At 31.3% G+C, this 15,050-nt stretch overlaps 1 protein-coding gene and 1 long non-coding RNA gene across 4 annotated transcripts; both read left to right on the top strand.

Annotated features, from left to right (window-relative positions):
• The first annotated feature begins 1,234 nt into the window (after positions 1 to 1,234).
• LOC142177925 (uncharacterized) lies at positions 1,235 to 1,847 on the top strand. The gene is made up of 2 exons (XM_075247005.1): positions 1,235 to 1,677; positions 1,766 to 1,847. The coding sequence occupies exons 1-2, from the start codon at positions 1,235 to 1,237 to the stop codon at positions 1,845 to 1,847; spliced, it is 525 nt and encodes a 174-aa protein (XP_075103106.1).
• Positions 1,848 to 3,059: 1,212 nt separating this feature from the next.
• LOC107797755 (uncharacterized) lies at positions 3,060 to 7,222 on the top strand. Of its 3 annotated transcripts, none has more exons than XR_001650750.2 (3): positions 3,060 to 3,246; positions 6,358 to 6,628; positions 6,877 to 7,222. It is a non-coding gene; the product is annotated as an uncharacterized LOC107797755 (long non-coding RNA). The 3 variants fall into 3 exon arrangements; XR_001650749.2 differs by having other exon boundaries at positions 6,358 to 6,647; XR_012708005.1 differs by lacking the exon at positions 6,877 to 7,222 and adding an exon at positions 4,701 to 4,761 and having other exon boundaries at positions 6,358 to 6,810.
• Positions 7,223 to 15,050: the final 7,828 nt, after the last annotated feature.

The raw sequence follows: 15,050 nt of genomic DNA, 5'->3' as shown, positions 1-15,050 counted from the left end.
CTGATGTATTTCCTAAGGATTTACCAGGATTGCCTCCAGTACTAGAAATAGACTTTGGTATTGATTTGCTACCTGACACATAGCTCATATCGATTACCCCATATCGAATGGCACCAGCAGGGTTGAGGGAGCTAAAGCAACAGTTACAGGATTTGTTAGATAAGGGTTTTATTAGACCTAGTGTATCACCATGGGGTGCACCAGTACTGTTCGTAAAGAAGAAAGATGGATCTCTGAGAATGTGCATTGACTACAAGCAGTTGAACAAGATAACAATACGCAATAAATATCCTTTGCCTCGTATAGATGACATATTTGATCAGTTACAAGGAGCTTCCCACTTTTCAAAGATTGACTTCTGTTCTGGTTATCATCAACTTAGAATCAAAGATGAAGATATTTCTAGGACTGCTTTTAGAACTCGATACGGGCATTATGAGTTTCTCGTGATGCCTTTCGGACTGACTAATGCTCCAGCGACATTCATGGATTTAATGAATATGGTGTTCAAGCCATTTTTGGATAGATTTGTAATAGTATTTATTGATGATATCCTGATATATTCCGTAGCCAAGGAGAACACGAGGATCATCCCAGGACTGTGTTGCAGACATTGCGAGATCATCGGCTTTAAGCTAAGTTCTCGAAGTGTGAATTCTTGCTAGACTCGGTAGCATTTTTGGGGCATGTTGTATCCAAAGATGGAATTATGGTAGATCCTAAGAAGACTGAATATGTGCAGAAATGGCCCAGACCTACTTCTCCTATAGAGATTCGCAGCATTTTAGGATTAGCAGGCTATTACAGGCATTTTGTGTAGGATTTCTCTAGAATAGTAGCGCCACTGACCAAGCTAACACAGAAAAATGCAAAGTTTCAGTGGACGGAGGAATATGAGCAAAGCTTTCAAAAACTCAAAACATGTTTGACAATTGCACCAATATTAGCCTTACCATCAATTTTTGGAGGATTTACAGTATTCTGTGACACCTCGAGGGTGGGATTAGGATGTGTTCTCATGCAAAATGGTCGTGTTATAGCTTATTCTTCGAGACAATTGAAAAGGCACGAGCAAAACTATCCTACACATGATTTGGAGATGGCTGCAGTGGTATTTGCTCTAAAAATTTGGAGACATTATCTATACGGCGAAACTTGTGAGATTTATACTAACCATAAAACTCTGAAGTATATCTTTCAGTAGAGAGATCTAAATCTTCGGCAGCATCGTAGGATGGAACTACTCAAAGATTATAATTGTTCTATTTTATATCATCCTGGAAAAGCCAATGTGGTGGCTGATGCATTGAGTAGAAAATCTATGGGGAGTTTGTCACATATAGCCCCTGCAAAGAGACCTTTGGCTAAAGATATTCAGAGATTAGAAGATACAGGTATCAGATTTAGTGTCGGAAATTCAGAGGCATTGTTGGCTTGTGCTCAGGCTAAGTCTTCATTAGTCGAGCGCATTAAGGCCACCCAATATGAGGATGAACGATTATATAAATATAGAGATGAGCTCTTAGCTGGTAAAAGCAAGGATATGATTGTTGAAAGTGATGGTGTTCTTCGAATGGGTGACAGGCTATGTGTAGCAGACGTACATGGGTTGAGACATGCTATTTTTGAAGAATCCCACAACTCTAAATACACTATACATCCTGGATCCACAAAAATGTACCATGACCTGAAGCAATTTTATTGGTGGGAACGTATGAAGAAAGATGTTGCTAACTTTGTTTCTAGTTGTTTGACTTGTCAGCAGGTCAAGGCTGAGCATCAGCAACCCGAAGGACTACTACAACAAATTGAGATTCCAGAGTGGAAATGGGAAAGAATTACTATGAATTTTGTCACCGAGCTACCATGAACCCTTAGAGGTTATGACTCGGTGTGGGTGATTGTAGATCGACTGACGAAATCAGCACACTTTTTGCCAGTGAAGACAACATATGGTGGAGTCAAGTATGCACAAATATTTATGAACGAAATTGTTTGACTTCACGGAGTTCCAATATCCATCATCTCTGATAGAGGATCACAATTTATCTCACGCTTTTGGAAATCTTTTCAAGAAGCATTGGGTACACGAGTAGATCTTAGTACTGCATTTCATCCACAAACAGACGGGCAGTTTGAATGTACTATACAGATCTTGGAGGATATGTTGAGAGCTTGCATTCTTGAATTTGGAGGTAGTTGGGACATTTATCTACCTTTAGATGAATTTGCTTACAATAATAGCTTCCACTCCAGTATTCAAATAGCATTGTACGAAGCATTGTATGGTAGAAGATGTCGTTCTCCTATCAGATGGTTTGAAGCTGGTGAGACTAACTTATTGGGACCCGACCTAGTACAAGAAGCTATGGACAATGTCCAGTTGATCAGACAGAGATTGCTTGCAGCTCAAAGTAGACAAAAGTCTTATACTGATAAGAGAAGAAGGGATTTAGTGTTCACAATTAGAGACAAAGTGCTCCTACGAGTCTCTCCTATGAAAGGTGTGATGCCATTTGGGAAAAGAGGCAAGCTGAGCCCCAGGTTTATAGGACCATATGAGATACTAGACCGAGTGGGAGCTGTGGCTTATCGTTTGGTACTTCCTCCTGAGTTGTCCTTTATTCATCCAGTTTTTCATGTCTCAATGCTAAGGAAATGTATATCAGACTCATCTTAGATAATTGAAGCCCCTGCTATACCATTTGATGAAAAGTTGTCTTACGAGGAGGAGCCGATGGCAATTGTTGATAGGCAAGTAAGAAAGCTACGGTCAAAAGAGATTGTGTTCGTTAAAGTTTTATGGAGAAATCATACCGTTGAAGAAGCCACTTGGGAAATAGAAAAAGATATGCAAGCGAAGTATCCCCATTTGTTTCAGTTTACAGGTATGGCTTAAGTTGGTCATAAGGTGGGGAGGATGTAATACCCTATATTTTTAATAAGGGTGTATTGGTCATTAGCAAAATAATAATAATATTATATTATAATAAGAAACTAACAAAAAAAAGAATAAGTATCTAATAAAGGGCCGAAGCCCATTCTGTGGAAACAACAAATAAACAAAGAAAGGAAAGTGAAATAAACGAAACAAAAACAAAACAAAAAATAAACGAAAGAAAGAAAAGGGGAAAACGGGTCTGCTTCAGAAAACGCAGAAAGGGATTTCAAAGGGAGAGGAAGAAGAAGAAAAAAAAAGGCTGGAACCAAACCTTGAGAAATCTTAAATACGCGCTGATTTTGCGGGTAATGCTCTAATTTTTCATCTGGGTTCTTTTCTTCTGGTAATTCTTTTATCTCAGTTCATATATTTAAATAGTTTCACAAAGTATAAGAAATATAATACCAATAAGAGTTATTCTGGGCAAATTATGCAATTGAATTAGCCAATATTACTGTATGATAGATTCACTTGGAAAAAAGAAGAGTATTGATATATTTGTACTTAAATAGTCTCATTATATATGATCTTTGTTAGGTGTAAATTAAGTTAGGGTGCAAGAATTGAGTTTTTCTGTTTAACTATATTGCAATGACAATATCGGTTTGGGTTTGAATGTGGTAAATTGAGTACAAAAGATATTAAGAAGGAATATTATGAACAGTAAAGTTATTTAATTTCAATTTATGCACACGACTAAGAAAATTGAATAGTAAAGGGAATAAACCATATAAATACCTTTTTATTCAAAAGATTTTGGACTAATTTAAATTACTTATAGCATGAGTAAATATAATTCGGCGAATTCATGATAAAATTAAAAAAAAAAAACTCGAAGGATTTAGTATTTTAATTATTGATGAATTTAGCCTAAATGAGGCAATTAACATGAGATCGATATTATAGAATTATAGATTGATAGGAGGAATTTGTACGAATTGCTCGAGGTGAAGCATTTGGTATTTCGGCACGAGTACTGTGAGTAGTAATCTTACCGCAATTTGTGTTTTCATAACCTGCATGATTTACACATGATTTTTAATATGAAAATATGACCGATTAATTTGAGTTGCATGTGGGACAAGTCTTTTACTCGATATGATACCGAAATAGTTATTTGACATGATTACCGTTGTTTTAAATATTCTTGCTGTCACTAGATATGTTTTACCGTTATTTGAATTTATTGTTATCGAAATGAAATTACATGATTTGATAAGAATCGAAATGCCCTATATTGTCTTAAAAATATTTTCCTATGAGTATATATGGATACAGAGACAAATATAAATGGGAGTAGACTTTTAAGGATCCCGTAGCTAACGGCGGATTCGTTAGACCTTGCGCACCTTGTATTTACCGATTACAGAGTACAGTTATAGTCATCGCTAGTGGGAAAGTAGAACTAGCATACCGTTACCGATTTTCCACGAGTAGGGACTACCGTTATATTTGACTTCTTGCGAAGAAGTCCACAGTTATACCGATTACATGATCCGTTCGTTGAAACCTCCCAAATTTGAATATTGACATTAAACAGTGGTTATCGAGCTTATTACTGAATTGTTAATTGTATTATACTACAAGAAAAGCATGATGAGACTGAAAACTATTTATTGTTTCTGAAAGTGCATTTTTATGTTATTTTCTGTTTGAGATATTAGCATGTTTTCTGACTTGTCCCCAATAAAAATGATTGTGGTTAAGCGTTATTACTCACTGAGCTTGCGACTCATTCCCCGCTAATTTTTTTTTATAGAGACAGCAGTTGACGCGGGCGATGATTTCGTTAATTAGAGTGCACGGGTTGATAGCTCTTGGTGAGCCTCGCACTTGTTCGCGTGGGCGGAGATTTTATTTATTGTTATGGTCTTTTCATTGAACTCTTAGAGTCGCTCTATAGTCATTATTTTAGTGTCATGAGTATTCTTTTGTTATTATAGTCTGATGTTGAGTATCGTTCTCATTTATCAAAGATGGAGATAAATTAGTATTTCTAGTGGTTAGTTGGTAGTTTAGTTATGGTGGAGACTTGTATTGGTTAATTGACAAGTTGTCTATTGTTTGGTATTATATTAGGATGGTTGGTTGTTGATTTGAGACAGGAAAATTATTGGGATGGTCCAAAAACAGGGGAAACTCTGTCCAATTTTCTGTAAAATTATCGATGAGACTTACTTGGGAACACTTGCTTCCAAGCGCCGGTCACAATCCTAAATTGGGTCGTGACATTATGTTACTATATTCTTGCTTTGTGTTGATCGTCAACTCCCACTTTTAGATGTTGTCATTGCTTCAGAAGTTTTCATATGTTATGTGCATGTATGTGGTATACTGGCATACAATATACAATCACTTGGTACGTTGACTCTGATGTGTTAATTTACTACGTGAACTAACTCTATTGATTACTTTAGTTAATTCTCTGCAATTTGTTGATATGGTTGTGCGTCACTGCTGTTTCTAGCTTCTTGTTTTGTTGGCACAGAAAATTAGGTGATATCATATCGATCTCCAGTAACTGTAGAGCTATGATACCTTTTACATTTTTAGCTAGGGAAACATAGAAAATCTCTAATCTTTGATACCTGAACTCTGTTTTTGTTTAGTCTTCTTGTTTTTGGAAGTGTTCACCAGTTATTGTTCCTTGGCAGAGTGAGTAGTAAGACGAGACATTGTTTTTCCAGTTATTCAATAGCAAGATACTTACAGTTATTCATTCGAAGACATCAAGACTATCTGGAATAGCTACTCTCCTTGAATGCCCTGTTTTTCCTCCCTCTTTACTGATGAAAGTATTACAAGTTTCATTGTAATTATACAACTCTTGGTTTCCTCCTTGGTTAATTTCTCTAGCAATATTTGATCAATGAATTGACTTGTCATGATTTTAGCATCTGTAGACATATATTATATACTGTATAGTGTGGAGTATATTAAGTGATGCCAGGGACTGTACGAAAGGTGCTTCTAGGATAAAAATGATTAGAAGGAAGAGAAGGGGAGGACGGAAGAAGTAGCTCCTTTAGTACTATGTGGACAATGAAAAGAGAGAGAGAGATGTTTGATGGAGTACAAATTTTGTTGTATAGATTAGTGGAACATTTTTGTTCTTTCGATGTTCTTGGAGCACTTCTAATATTCTAGTTAGCGTTGATGACTGGATGCTGCTATTCGTAAAGAAACATGCCTTCTTGTAGGATTTTTTGTAAATATTTTTGTTCTTCAGATATTCACGGAGTGCTTCTAATATTCCAGTTAGTGTTGATGCTATCAGTAAAGAAATATGCTTTGTTATAGGATTTCTACCTTTTGCATACATCTTCTATGTTGGATTTTCCCACTAAATCAATAAAATTTAACTCATAAAAAGAGATTATGAGAAACTTACAAATATTTTTTTTATTATTCTGCAGGGGTTGCCTTAACTTTGTAGAGACAAACCTCTCGTGAACTCGGCTATCTAGTTTGCACGAAAGACGCCCTGTTTGCCCCCTTTTTTGCGAACCTCAGAGATGGATGAAAACTTTATCATCTTTTTTAGTTAATAGGTAGCGTGTATGTAGTTTCTGCCCTGGCTGTTTTACAACCATCTGATGTTTATACTGGAAGGTTCTAGTTCTGATTATCTGACTAGTTGATCAGATTGTTCAACCAATTTCTATCGCTCATTGCACTCATCAGTTGGTACGTGAATACTCTAATGGTGAATACTGAAATCCTTTGTGTATGATACTTTTTTGAATTTTCTTTTGCTTCATAACATCTTTATTTGTGTTCCCTGCTGAGTTTTTTCTTCACTCAATTTCTGTCCTTTTCTATATCTTTTTGGTAAATGATTCTTCGCATATGTGAATTCTCTGGTCTGACTATGACCAAAATGCATGTTGTCTTTAAATTTGCCAAGTTTACAATTGGGAATGTGTGAATTGCAGTTTTTGTCCTTACACTCAAAGGAGCTGTCAATAAGTTCACATTGATGCTTTGCGACTTGTTGTCAATTAGTTTTAGTCCTTACAGCTGCTGTGATGCCTTATGAAGACAAATATTTTTCGTGACCTTAAATTGTTTAAGGAAGACAATGGTAGAATCTTCTTCTGATTTTCAATGTTTTAAATAGTATAGCTGCAGTGCAAGTGTAATCTTAGATTGCTTTTATAGTGAATACTCAATTTTTGAGACAAAAGTGTTAGATTCTCACTTCACTTGTATGTGCTTCTTTGTGAGATTGTTTTTTGAGTGGGATGTAGATCAACTAACTGAATCATGCTAAATATTTGTCTCTTTTCCTATATTTCTCTCGTGATGTGTTGTATGATTTATCATTGTTGAAGGTATGTTTTGTTAGCTTGCACATGATACCTCATTTATTTTGATTATATATATATATATATATATATATATATATATACACACACACACACACACATATATAATACACGCGTTGCGCGTGTACACTATCTCAATAAAAAAAATATTAAAATAATATATAAATATTATATTTGATTTATAAAATAAAAGCATATGTTTGTGAAAGTGATAAATGTTGATCCTGTGTACTTACTCAATAAAAGAAAAAATCACCGCATAAAATCTTTCAATCATATGTTGATATATATCCAATAATAAACTTATTTTAGTTTAATAATTTCATCACTCCAAATTCAAAAATTATCATTCTTCCTTCCCAGTTTCAATATTCACATATAAAATTAAGAGATTTATAATTTTGGTTTTGAAATAATTTAAGAACTTCACCAAAAAATGAATTAGGTTAATGGATGATATTAAATAATAGTTTCCTGCTTATTATCTCTTCTTATTTTTTCTAGACAAAATTACATAATAATGCACTTCATAAATTGACCTTGCATTATTTTAGCCCACTTACAAGTTTGCAAATGTGTAGCCAAATATCAATAAGCTTAGATCTGAATTTTTTTCCAGTTTTTTTATGATCTATATCTTCAAGCGTGAAACATTTTCATTCTCCTTTTCCCTCAAGTTTCTAGACACCTATCACAACTATGAAAATTCAAAAACAGACGCGAGAAATCTAAAATCTCATCTTCTTTAATACTAATCTTGTTAGATTTTGAATATGATTTTGTGAGAAATTTGAAGTGGGTATTCTTTGAACTTATTATAATTAGTCTAAATAGATTGTATACAAAGTTTGAAGTCATTTAATGGAGATTTGGAATAGTTTTAATCAAGAATCGCAAGTGAAAATCGTACAAAAAGTTCGTTAGAGATGCTTATACATTTTATACAATATTATACATTTTTATACAAAGGGGTATATTATATATATAGTTGTATAAAAATGTATAAAGATGTATAAGCACAATAGTGAAAATGTTAGTGATATACCATGTATATAGGTGTAGTAGTTGAAGAAGAAGAAGAAGAAGAAATGTGAGAAATCCACCAAATACCTGTAAATAATTTATCAACCTTGTATAAAATAATGTATAAGAGGTGTGTATACATTATTATACATTACTTATACACTATTATACAAATGAATCCTATTAATGGAGCTTCAGGGGTTCTTCTTTGGGAATCTTCTGAAATTCAACTCGAATCTAGCTCAAATCTGCTCCAAATCACTTCAAATTTGAGTTTTGAACTCCCCTTGACGATTCCAATCAATTGGGCCAACATCCAATCCAAACAACTAACAAAATCGAAAAATCCAATTTCTGAAATTGAAGTTTCGAATGACCTTTAATGATGACTCCAAAAATAATAATTCTCTTTAGTGGTATTTTTTCTTTTCATCTTAATAGTGATTATCAACTTTGAATCTGGAAGGAGAATTGAAGAATATATATAATGGTAGAGAAATTTTGGGGTGCAAAGTCGTGAAATAGGAAGAAGAAGAATGAAGAAAAGAAAAAAAATAGGATGGACTAACTAGTGAAAAATAATTTTCGATTATGTACAACCTGGCCATATCAGGTAAGAGCTTCAAATGTGAGCCATTTTTTGATGGATTCTTGGACCAAGTGACAAGGAGCGTACCCCCCCCCCCCCCCTTTTTATTTGAACCTAGGATTATTTTAACTTGACTTTAATAGGGTACATTAAATACAAAAAATTTTATATTGATGCGACATTAGCTTTTAGATATTTTTTAAACATAAATCCTTTTTTAACCTGAAGTATTAATCAACATAATCTTTTATCCTAAAAAAATTAAATTGGATGGTGAGAAGAAAAAGATTTAAAAGGAAAATAATTCTTGCTAAATCCTATAGAAGAATTAAAAATAAAAGTAACAACAAATTAAACTAAGAAAAATTGCCAAAGGTTACAATAATATTCTATAAAACCGAAAAAAATACAAAAGATTATGGGACTCGCATGCTAAGACACGATTCATATCTCATTCGATGAGGACCAAAATAAATAATAATTTACCTCGATATACTTTATTGTGTTAGTTCAAATGATCCAAAAGCTTCTACGATCTAGAATCGGCAACTTAAATTGGGAGAAAGAAAGCACAAAAGTTAGACAACACCAAATTAAGAACATAAAAGGAGATGATAAATAGAAGCAAAAGCACTAATAAGCAACAAAAGAGTTTGAATCACAATCAACGATTAAGACTTAAACAACCCTAATAGAAATATCAAATTAAGACTTAAACAACCCTAATGAAAATATCAAACTTCTCGTATGGCAAACTAAAAAGAATATAAAAGAGAATTCAAAGCAAGAGCCTTTCCAAGTTAAAGCAATAATAAAAAATGAAAGACAATATGGAAAAGACAACAAAACTTACTCTTAAAGCAATAATAAAATTTTTAAACGACGCAGAAACTAAACCTTAGTTTCATGAAAAATGGTACACGTTTCTAATGCCCTTTAACAGGGATATTCATTAATAATAAGTTTTCTATCTGTTAAATGTTTTCCTTTTATACCTACTGAAAATTTGACTTTTCTTTAATAGAGATATTAAATGTTTCCTACTTATTCTCTTTTAAGTTCTATTTTCCTTTTTTAACCTACGAAAATCACAATTTGTGATGGATATTAATTGAAGAAGTTGTTTTTTACTTATTCTCTTCTTCTTTCTCCTTTTTTTGTAATACGTTAGTTTCATTTTTTTCTCCCAAAAATACCTTTTTGATATTTACAATTATATCCAACTTAAAATCCACTTACAATGGATAAAAAAACGAACAATATTTTGCTAAAGATTTTCGTGCTTTTAATATAACTAGCTTTAGGGTACGTGCGTTGCACGTATTTATCGTGTCAATTAATTAAAATTTCTGTAAAAGAACAAGTTATGTAAAATTATAATGGACATTAAAGTAGATACAAATAAAGAATATTAAAAGTAAGTATGCATGTATATTATTGTGGAAAAAAATACATGTAAATTACTAAATTATTAATCATAGGAGTAAAATATTGTATGTACATTTAATGTTAGATAAAAATATATATATATATGTAATAAGAATATTCTGGAGAGTAAAGTTTTATGTGATATATGCGAAAGAAAATTTGTTGGTGATGTATAGTTATATATATTAGGAGTTCTATATAGTTAAAATAATAATTAAATTTTTAAATAATAGAGGATTAATCAAATTATAGCTTTTTTCTAATATGAAAGTTGTTTTAAAGAATAAAAATGCGAATAAAATTTTGCTAAGGAGATTCATGCTTTTAATATAGTATCAATAGATGCAAAGTACGTGCATTGCATCTTATTGTACGTTCGTTGGGCGTTACCCCGTATTAATAAGAATAATATTTTTTAAAACGACATAAGTATTATTCAAAAAATGTGTTTACGTTATAATATAAGAATTAACAAAAATTAAAATTTTAAATGATAATTGTGTCAACCATGTTTAAAATTTTGATCTATTCTAGTAGTTCTTCCTTTAATTTGTTCGAATACTTGCTTCATTATACAAAAATATCATAGATTGAAAGGTGAAAATATATTTTGTGCCTACGCGCTTTAAAATTTTTAGAACTATAATAATTAAGACCCTGAAGCCTAAAAATGATGTTCGAAACTAAAAATATGATTTCAAGGCATTTGGCCTACATGCCTTAGCCTAATATCAATTTGTAATATATGGTTTTTAAGCTTCTAAATCTCAAAAAGTGATTTTCTTTTACAAATAAGGTATAGTACATAATTAGAATAGGAAAAAAATTTAATACATAAAATTTAATTAATTTTGACGTCCTAAATATTTAAGAAATAATTAAGGTCCTAACTTTTAAAAATAATAATTAAATGACTATTTTGTTCATTGTAATTTTTTTGACACTTCCTACAGTAAAACTATGCAATTTTTGATGATAAAAATAATAGAATAGTAAAGCTTCGTTTATATATGCATTACATATATAATTGAAATAGGAAAAGATTCATGTAAGGTAAAAATAAAGACTCCTAAAATAAAAAGGAGTTCAAAGTGCTTATTTTTTTACCTAATAACTTATAAAAAAAATTAATCTAAACCTAAAATGGGTACAAAGTGGTTGAAACTTTCCTAGTATAAAACGAAAGTGCTTGAAATTTAATTGAGTCAAAATTTTATTTAAAAAGCCTCCTAAAATTAAAAGGAGTTACAAAGTGGTTGAATACTTTCCTAAGATAAATTGTATTTGAAATTTAATACTTCTAAATTTAAGTGGAGGTAGAAAGTAAAAAACTATCATAAATTTAAAACTAAATGGGGTTTGAAAGTGACGAAAATTTTATTAAAAGATCAATCTTAAACATATAAAGAGTACAAAGTTTGGGAAATTTTTATAGTGGTAATTAAAAGTTCATGAAATTTAACACTACTAAATCTACATGGATTTGAAAAGGCACGACTTGTAGAATTAAAAGGAATAGAAAATTAAAGTCATAAATAGTAGGAGAATAATTAAATGAGTATCCCTAAATATTAGGGAATTTATTAAATAAATATTTTTAATTATTAGAGAAATAATTAAATGACTTTCGTCTAGTGTGAATTTTATTTTTAGAGGGTGAACAAGGCAAATGATATTTCGCTAAGGGCTTTCGTGCTTTTAGCCCGAAAACAGATGCGTCGGAATATTATCAGGTGCCGAGATATTTCCAAGTTCGATCCAGAAGAGACAGATGCAACGAAATCCACGGCGGAAGAACTGGAGCAAGTTGCATTATTTGAAGAATTCCTAAAAAGGAATTCCACTTGGAGAGAGGACTGCACCCGAAACTCAGCGCGTTGCGCGTGTATTCTATGTCAATAAATATAAATTTTTCAAAAATTATACAAATATTATGAAGTAATGTATTTTAGTTGATGAATCTAAATTAAAAATGTAGTATAAGTTTTCTAAAATAATGTATGTCAATTCTATTTAGCTAGCTCAATAAAAGAAGAAATTACTTCCTATTAGTCATCCGATGCCTTATTGTATTTTTGCCATATGGGTTAAGTATTTGGTGACGAAACCTATAAAGAGAAGCACAAGGTGTTGAATTGAATTCACATTGCTCACAATAATATTTCACTCCTTCTATGACCTTTACGCTTCCCTAAGGAAACAATTTGAAAATGCAAGCTCGAATATTGCAAGCTTAAACGTGAAATTTTTGAGTTTGAGGACAATTCAAGTTAACTAAATCCATAATGGATGCGTATGAAAAAGTCGTGACCGGAGTAGGGTCCAATTAGAAGTTTGATTAATATTTGTTTTTCTCCTTACAAGATTTTTCTTAAGTAGGAAGATGAAGAGTAGTGGCAGAAAACAAATTCACTTCCTTGTGATTTTTGGATTTGCCTCCAATTACCCAAATTATGCAGTTGTCTTTTCTATTTTTAAAATTAATTAGCAGAATATACTTGATATGAAAATATTAATTTATAGAAGTTCTCTTGGCAATATAAGTAAATTCATAACTTATTTTTGGTTTCCTATTTTTTTTAAATACCCTCTTTGACATCTCTCGAAACCAATAGTCAAATATAAAGGTAGTATTGTTTTTTTATTGATATTTCTAGGTTTTCTCAGTTTCTTTTCCGACAAATAATTATTATTTTTTATCATAAATATATGATTAATATATTTTTCCAACATTAATGATTACTATTTCTAAAGCTAATGATGGATATTATTAGTAGAATTAATGGTCCTAGTAAACTTTAAAAATAGAAAAATAATATAATTTAATAACCAAGCTTTTAAAAAATATATATCGATTGAAATTTTAAGAATAGAAGTATGAAAGGAAATAAAGAGGCAAAATTGGCCTTATATAATTAAAATACAAAGAACAAAGAACATAAAATTATCGTGGAGTTTCCTTTTGGAGTTTCCTTGTTGGAAAAGGAAACTCCTTCTATATTTTATAGTAGAATATAAATTATTCTTACGTGTACGATTTTATGATTCTGTGGTTTAGTTGATGATGTTGGACTAATTATTATTTTAACAACTTTAAAGTCCTAAATATTAGAAGTACTTTTTTACTTAGTTCAAATAAGGAATGATTAATAAAAATATATTAGTATATTTTAAGAAATAATTAAATGACTATTCCTAAATAGTAGGAAATTAATTAAATAACTCTTCCTAAATATTAGAGAAATTAAATTAATGACTACTTTGTCCAGTGTGAACTCTATTTTAAAAGGGTAAAAAAGACGAACGACATTTCGCTAAGAGCCTTCGTGCTTTTAATATAGTATAGATAATAGATAATAGATATATATTCTTTTTTGAAATGTTTATCTTTTGTACCTAGTTTCAAAAGGCCTTTCCGCCTTCTTTGTCCTAATTTTCTGAAATATTCACTTAATATTCCCATTATTTTCTTAAAAAAGATACGAAATATGATCTCCTTTGAACGGTGCAAATTTTTTGACAAACAAAGTTATGTGTCTTTCGAGATCAACTTTTCTGAAAAACCTACTTATGAAAAGATTTACGAGCTAATAGACGGTTCTAATTCCCTCTCATACATGAAAAAAAATAAGGAAGAAGAAGAAGATATTAAATCCTCAAAAAGGCTTATAAAAGGAACATCCGACCATGTGCACCACATTTCTTAAAACTAAATTTTAATTCTCTCAAAAGAATGTCCTCTTTTAGCACTTTTCTAGAAAATTGGAAACTAAGATAAAAACGTGCACAAGTTTCTAGCCTCTAGGTGGAGTAACTATTATATTCAATTCATATAAAAAATTCTTGGTTTGATGCAACTTTTAGAATATAAACAAAAGTTTTGCGAACTTGTATTCTCAAACTAAAGGTATATAAAACATACTACTAGATATAATCGTTGTCTTAAGTATGTCATGTTGCTGCTACAAGTAAGTGGTGTTAAGAATAAATAAGAATATTAAAATTATAAAAGCTTACTAAATATAAAAAAGTGACACTTTTTAATTAAAACAAAAGGTAAAAGGAAACACATAAACAAAAAGGAATGAAGTAGTAAAACAATTTGTCTAAGCGAAGACTGTCAATTTCATCCTATCACTTACGAAGGGGCCAGTGACCTATGACCAACCACCAGAAACAATCATCCCAAATTGTCAACTAAAATCTTCTTGATTTAATTAAGGTGGGTCATTGTAAGTTGTCATAAAATGACTATTTTTAAAGATGCTGTGGAAATATAACTATCCCAATCGGAATCCAACCAGAAAATTTTCAGTTAGACCCCTTGTTCTAGAAAAAGCCACTTGAGGCTTTTCTTTATATGTGAGTTAAATGTCACTTTCAAAATTTAAAGGGCTCCTTCTCAAATCTACCATGTACCATTAAAATTAAGGGCTTTTTCGTTTTAAGTCGCACTATAAATTATTTATATTTGGTAGCTGAAATAGTATATAAAATTTGAATAATTTTTATATATAACAAAAATAATGTATATATATACAATTTATTTTTGGTATTATTTTGAAAGCGGCGATACAATGTCATTTCCCCTAAAATTAAATGTCACTTGATACTTTTCTTTATATGTGAGTTAAGTGTCACTTTCAAAATTTAAAGGGCTCCTTCGCAAATATCATGTACCATTAAGATTAATAGTCTGTTTGGCCAAGTTGCAAAAATTAGCTTCTTTTTTAAAATTAGC

This window comes from Nicotiana tabacum, chromosome 3, assembly GCF_000715075.1.
Source record: "Nicotiana tabacum cultivar K326 chromosome 3, ASM71507v2, whole genome shotgun sequence".
Classification (NCBI taxonomy): domain Eukaryota; kingdom Viridiplantae; phylum Streptophyta; class Magnoliopsida; order Solanales; family Solanaceae; genus Nicotiana; species Nicotiana tabacum.
Note: the sequence above shows the minus strand (reverse complement) of the source record. Positions and strands in the feature narration are given on the sequence as shown.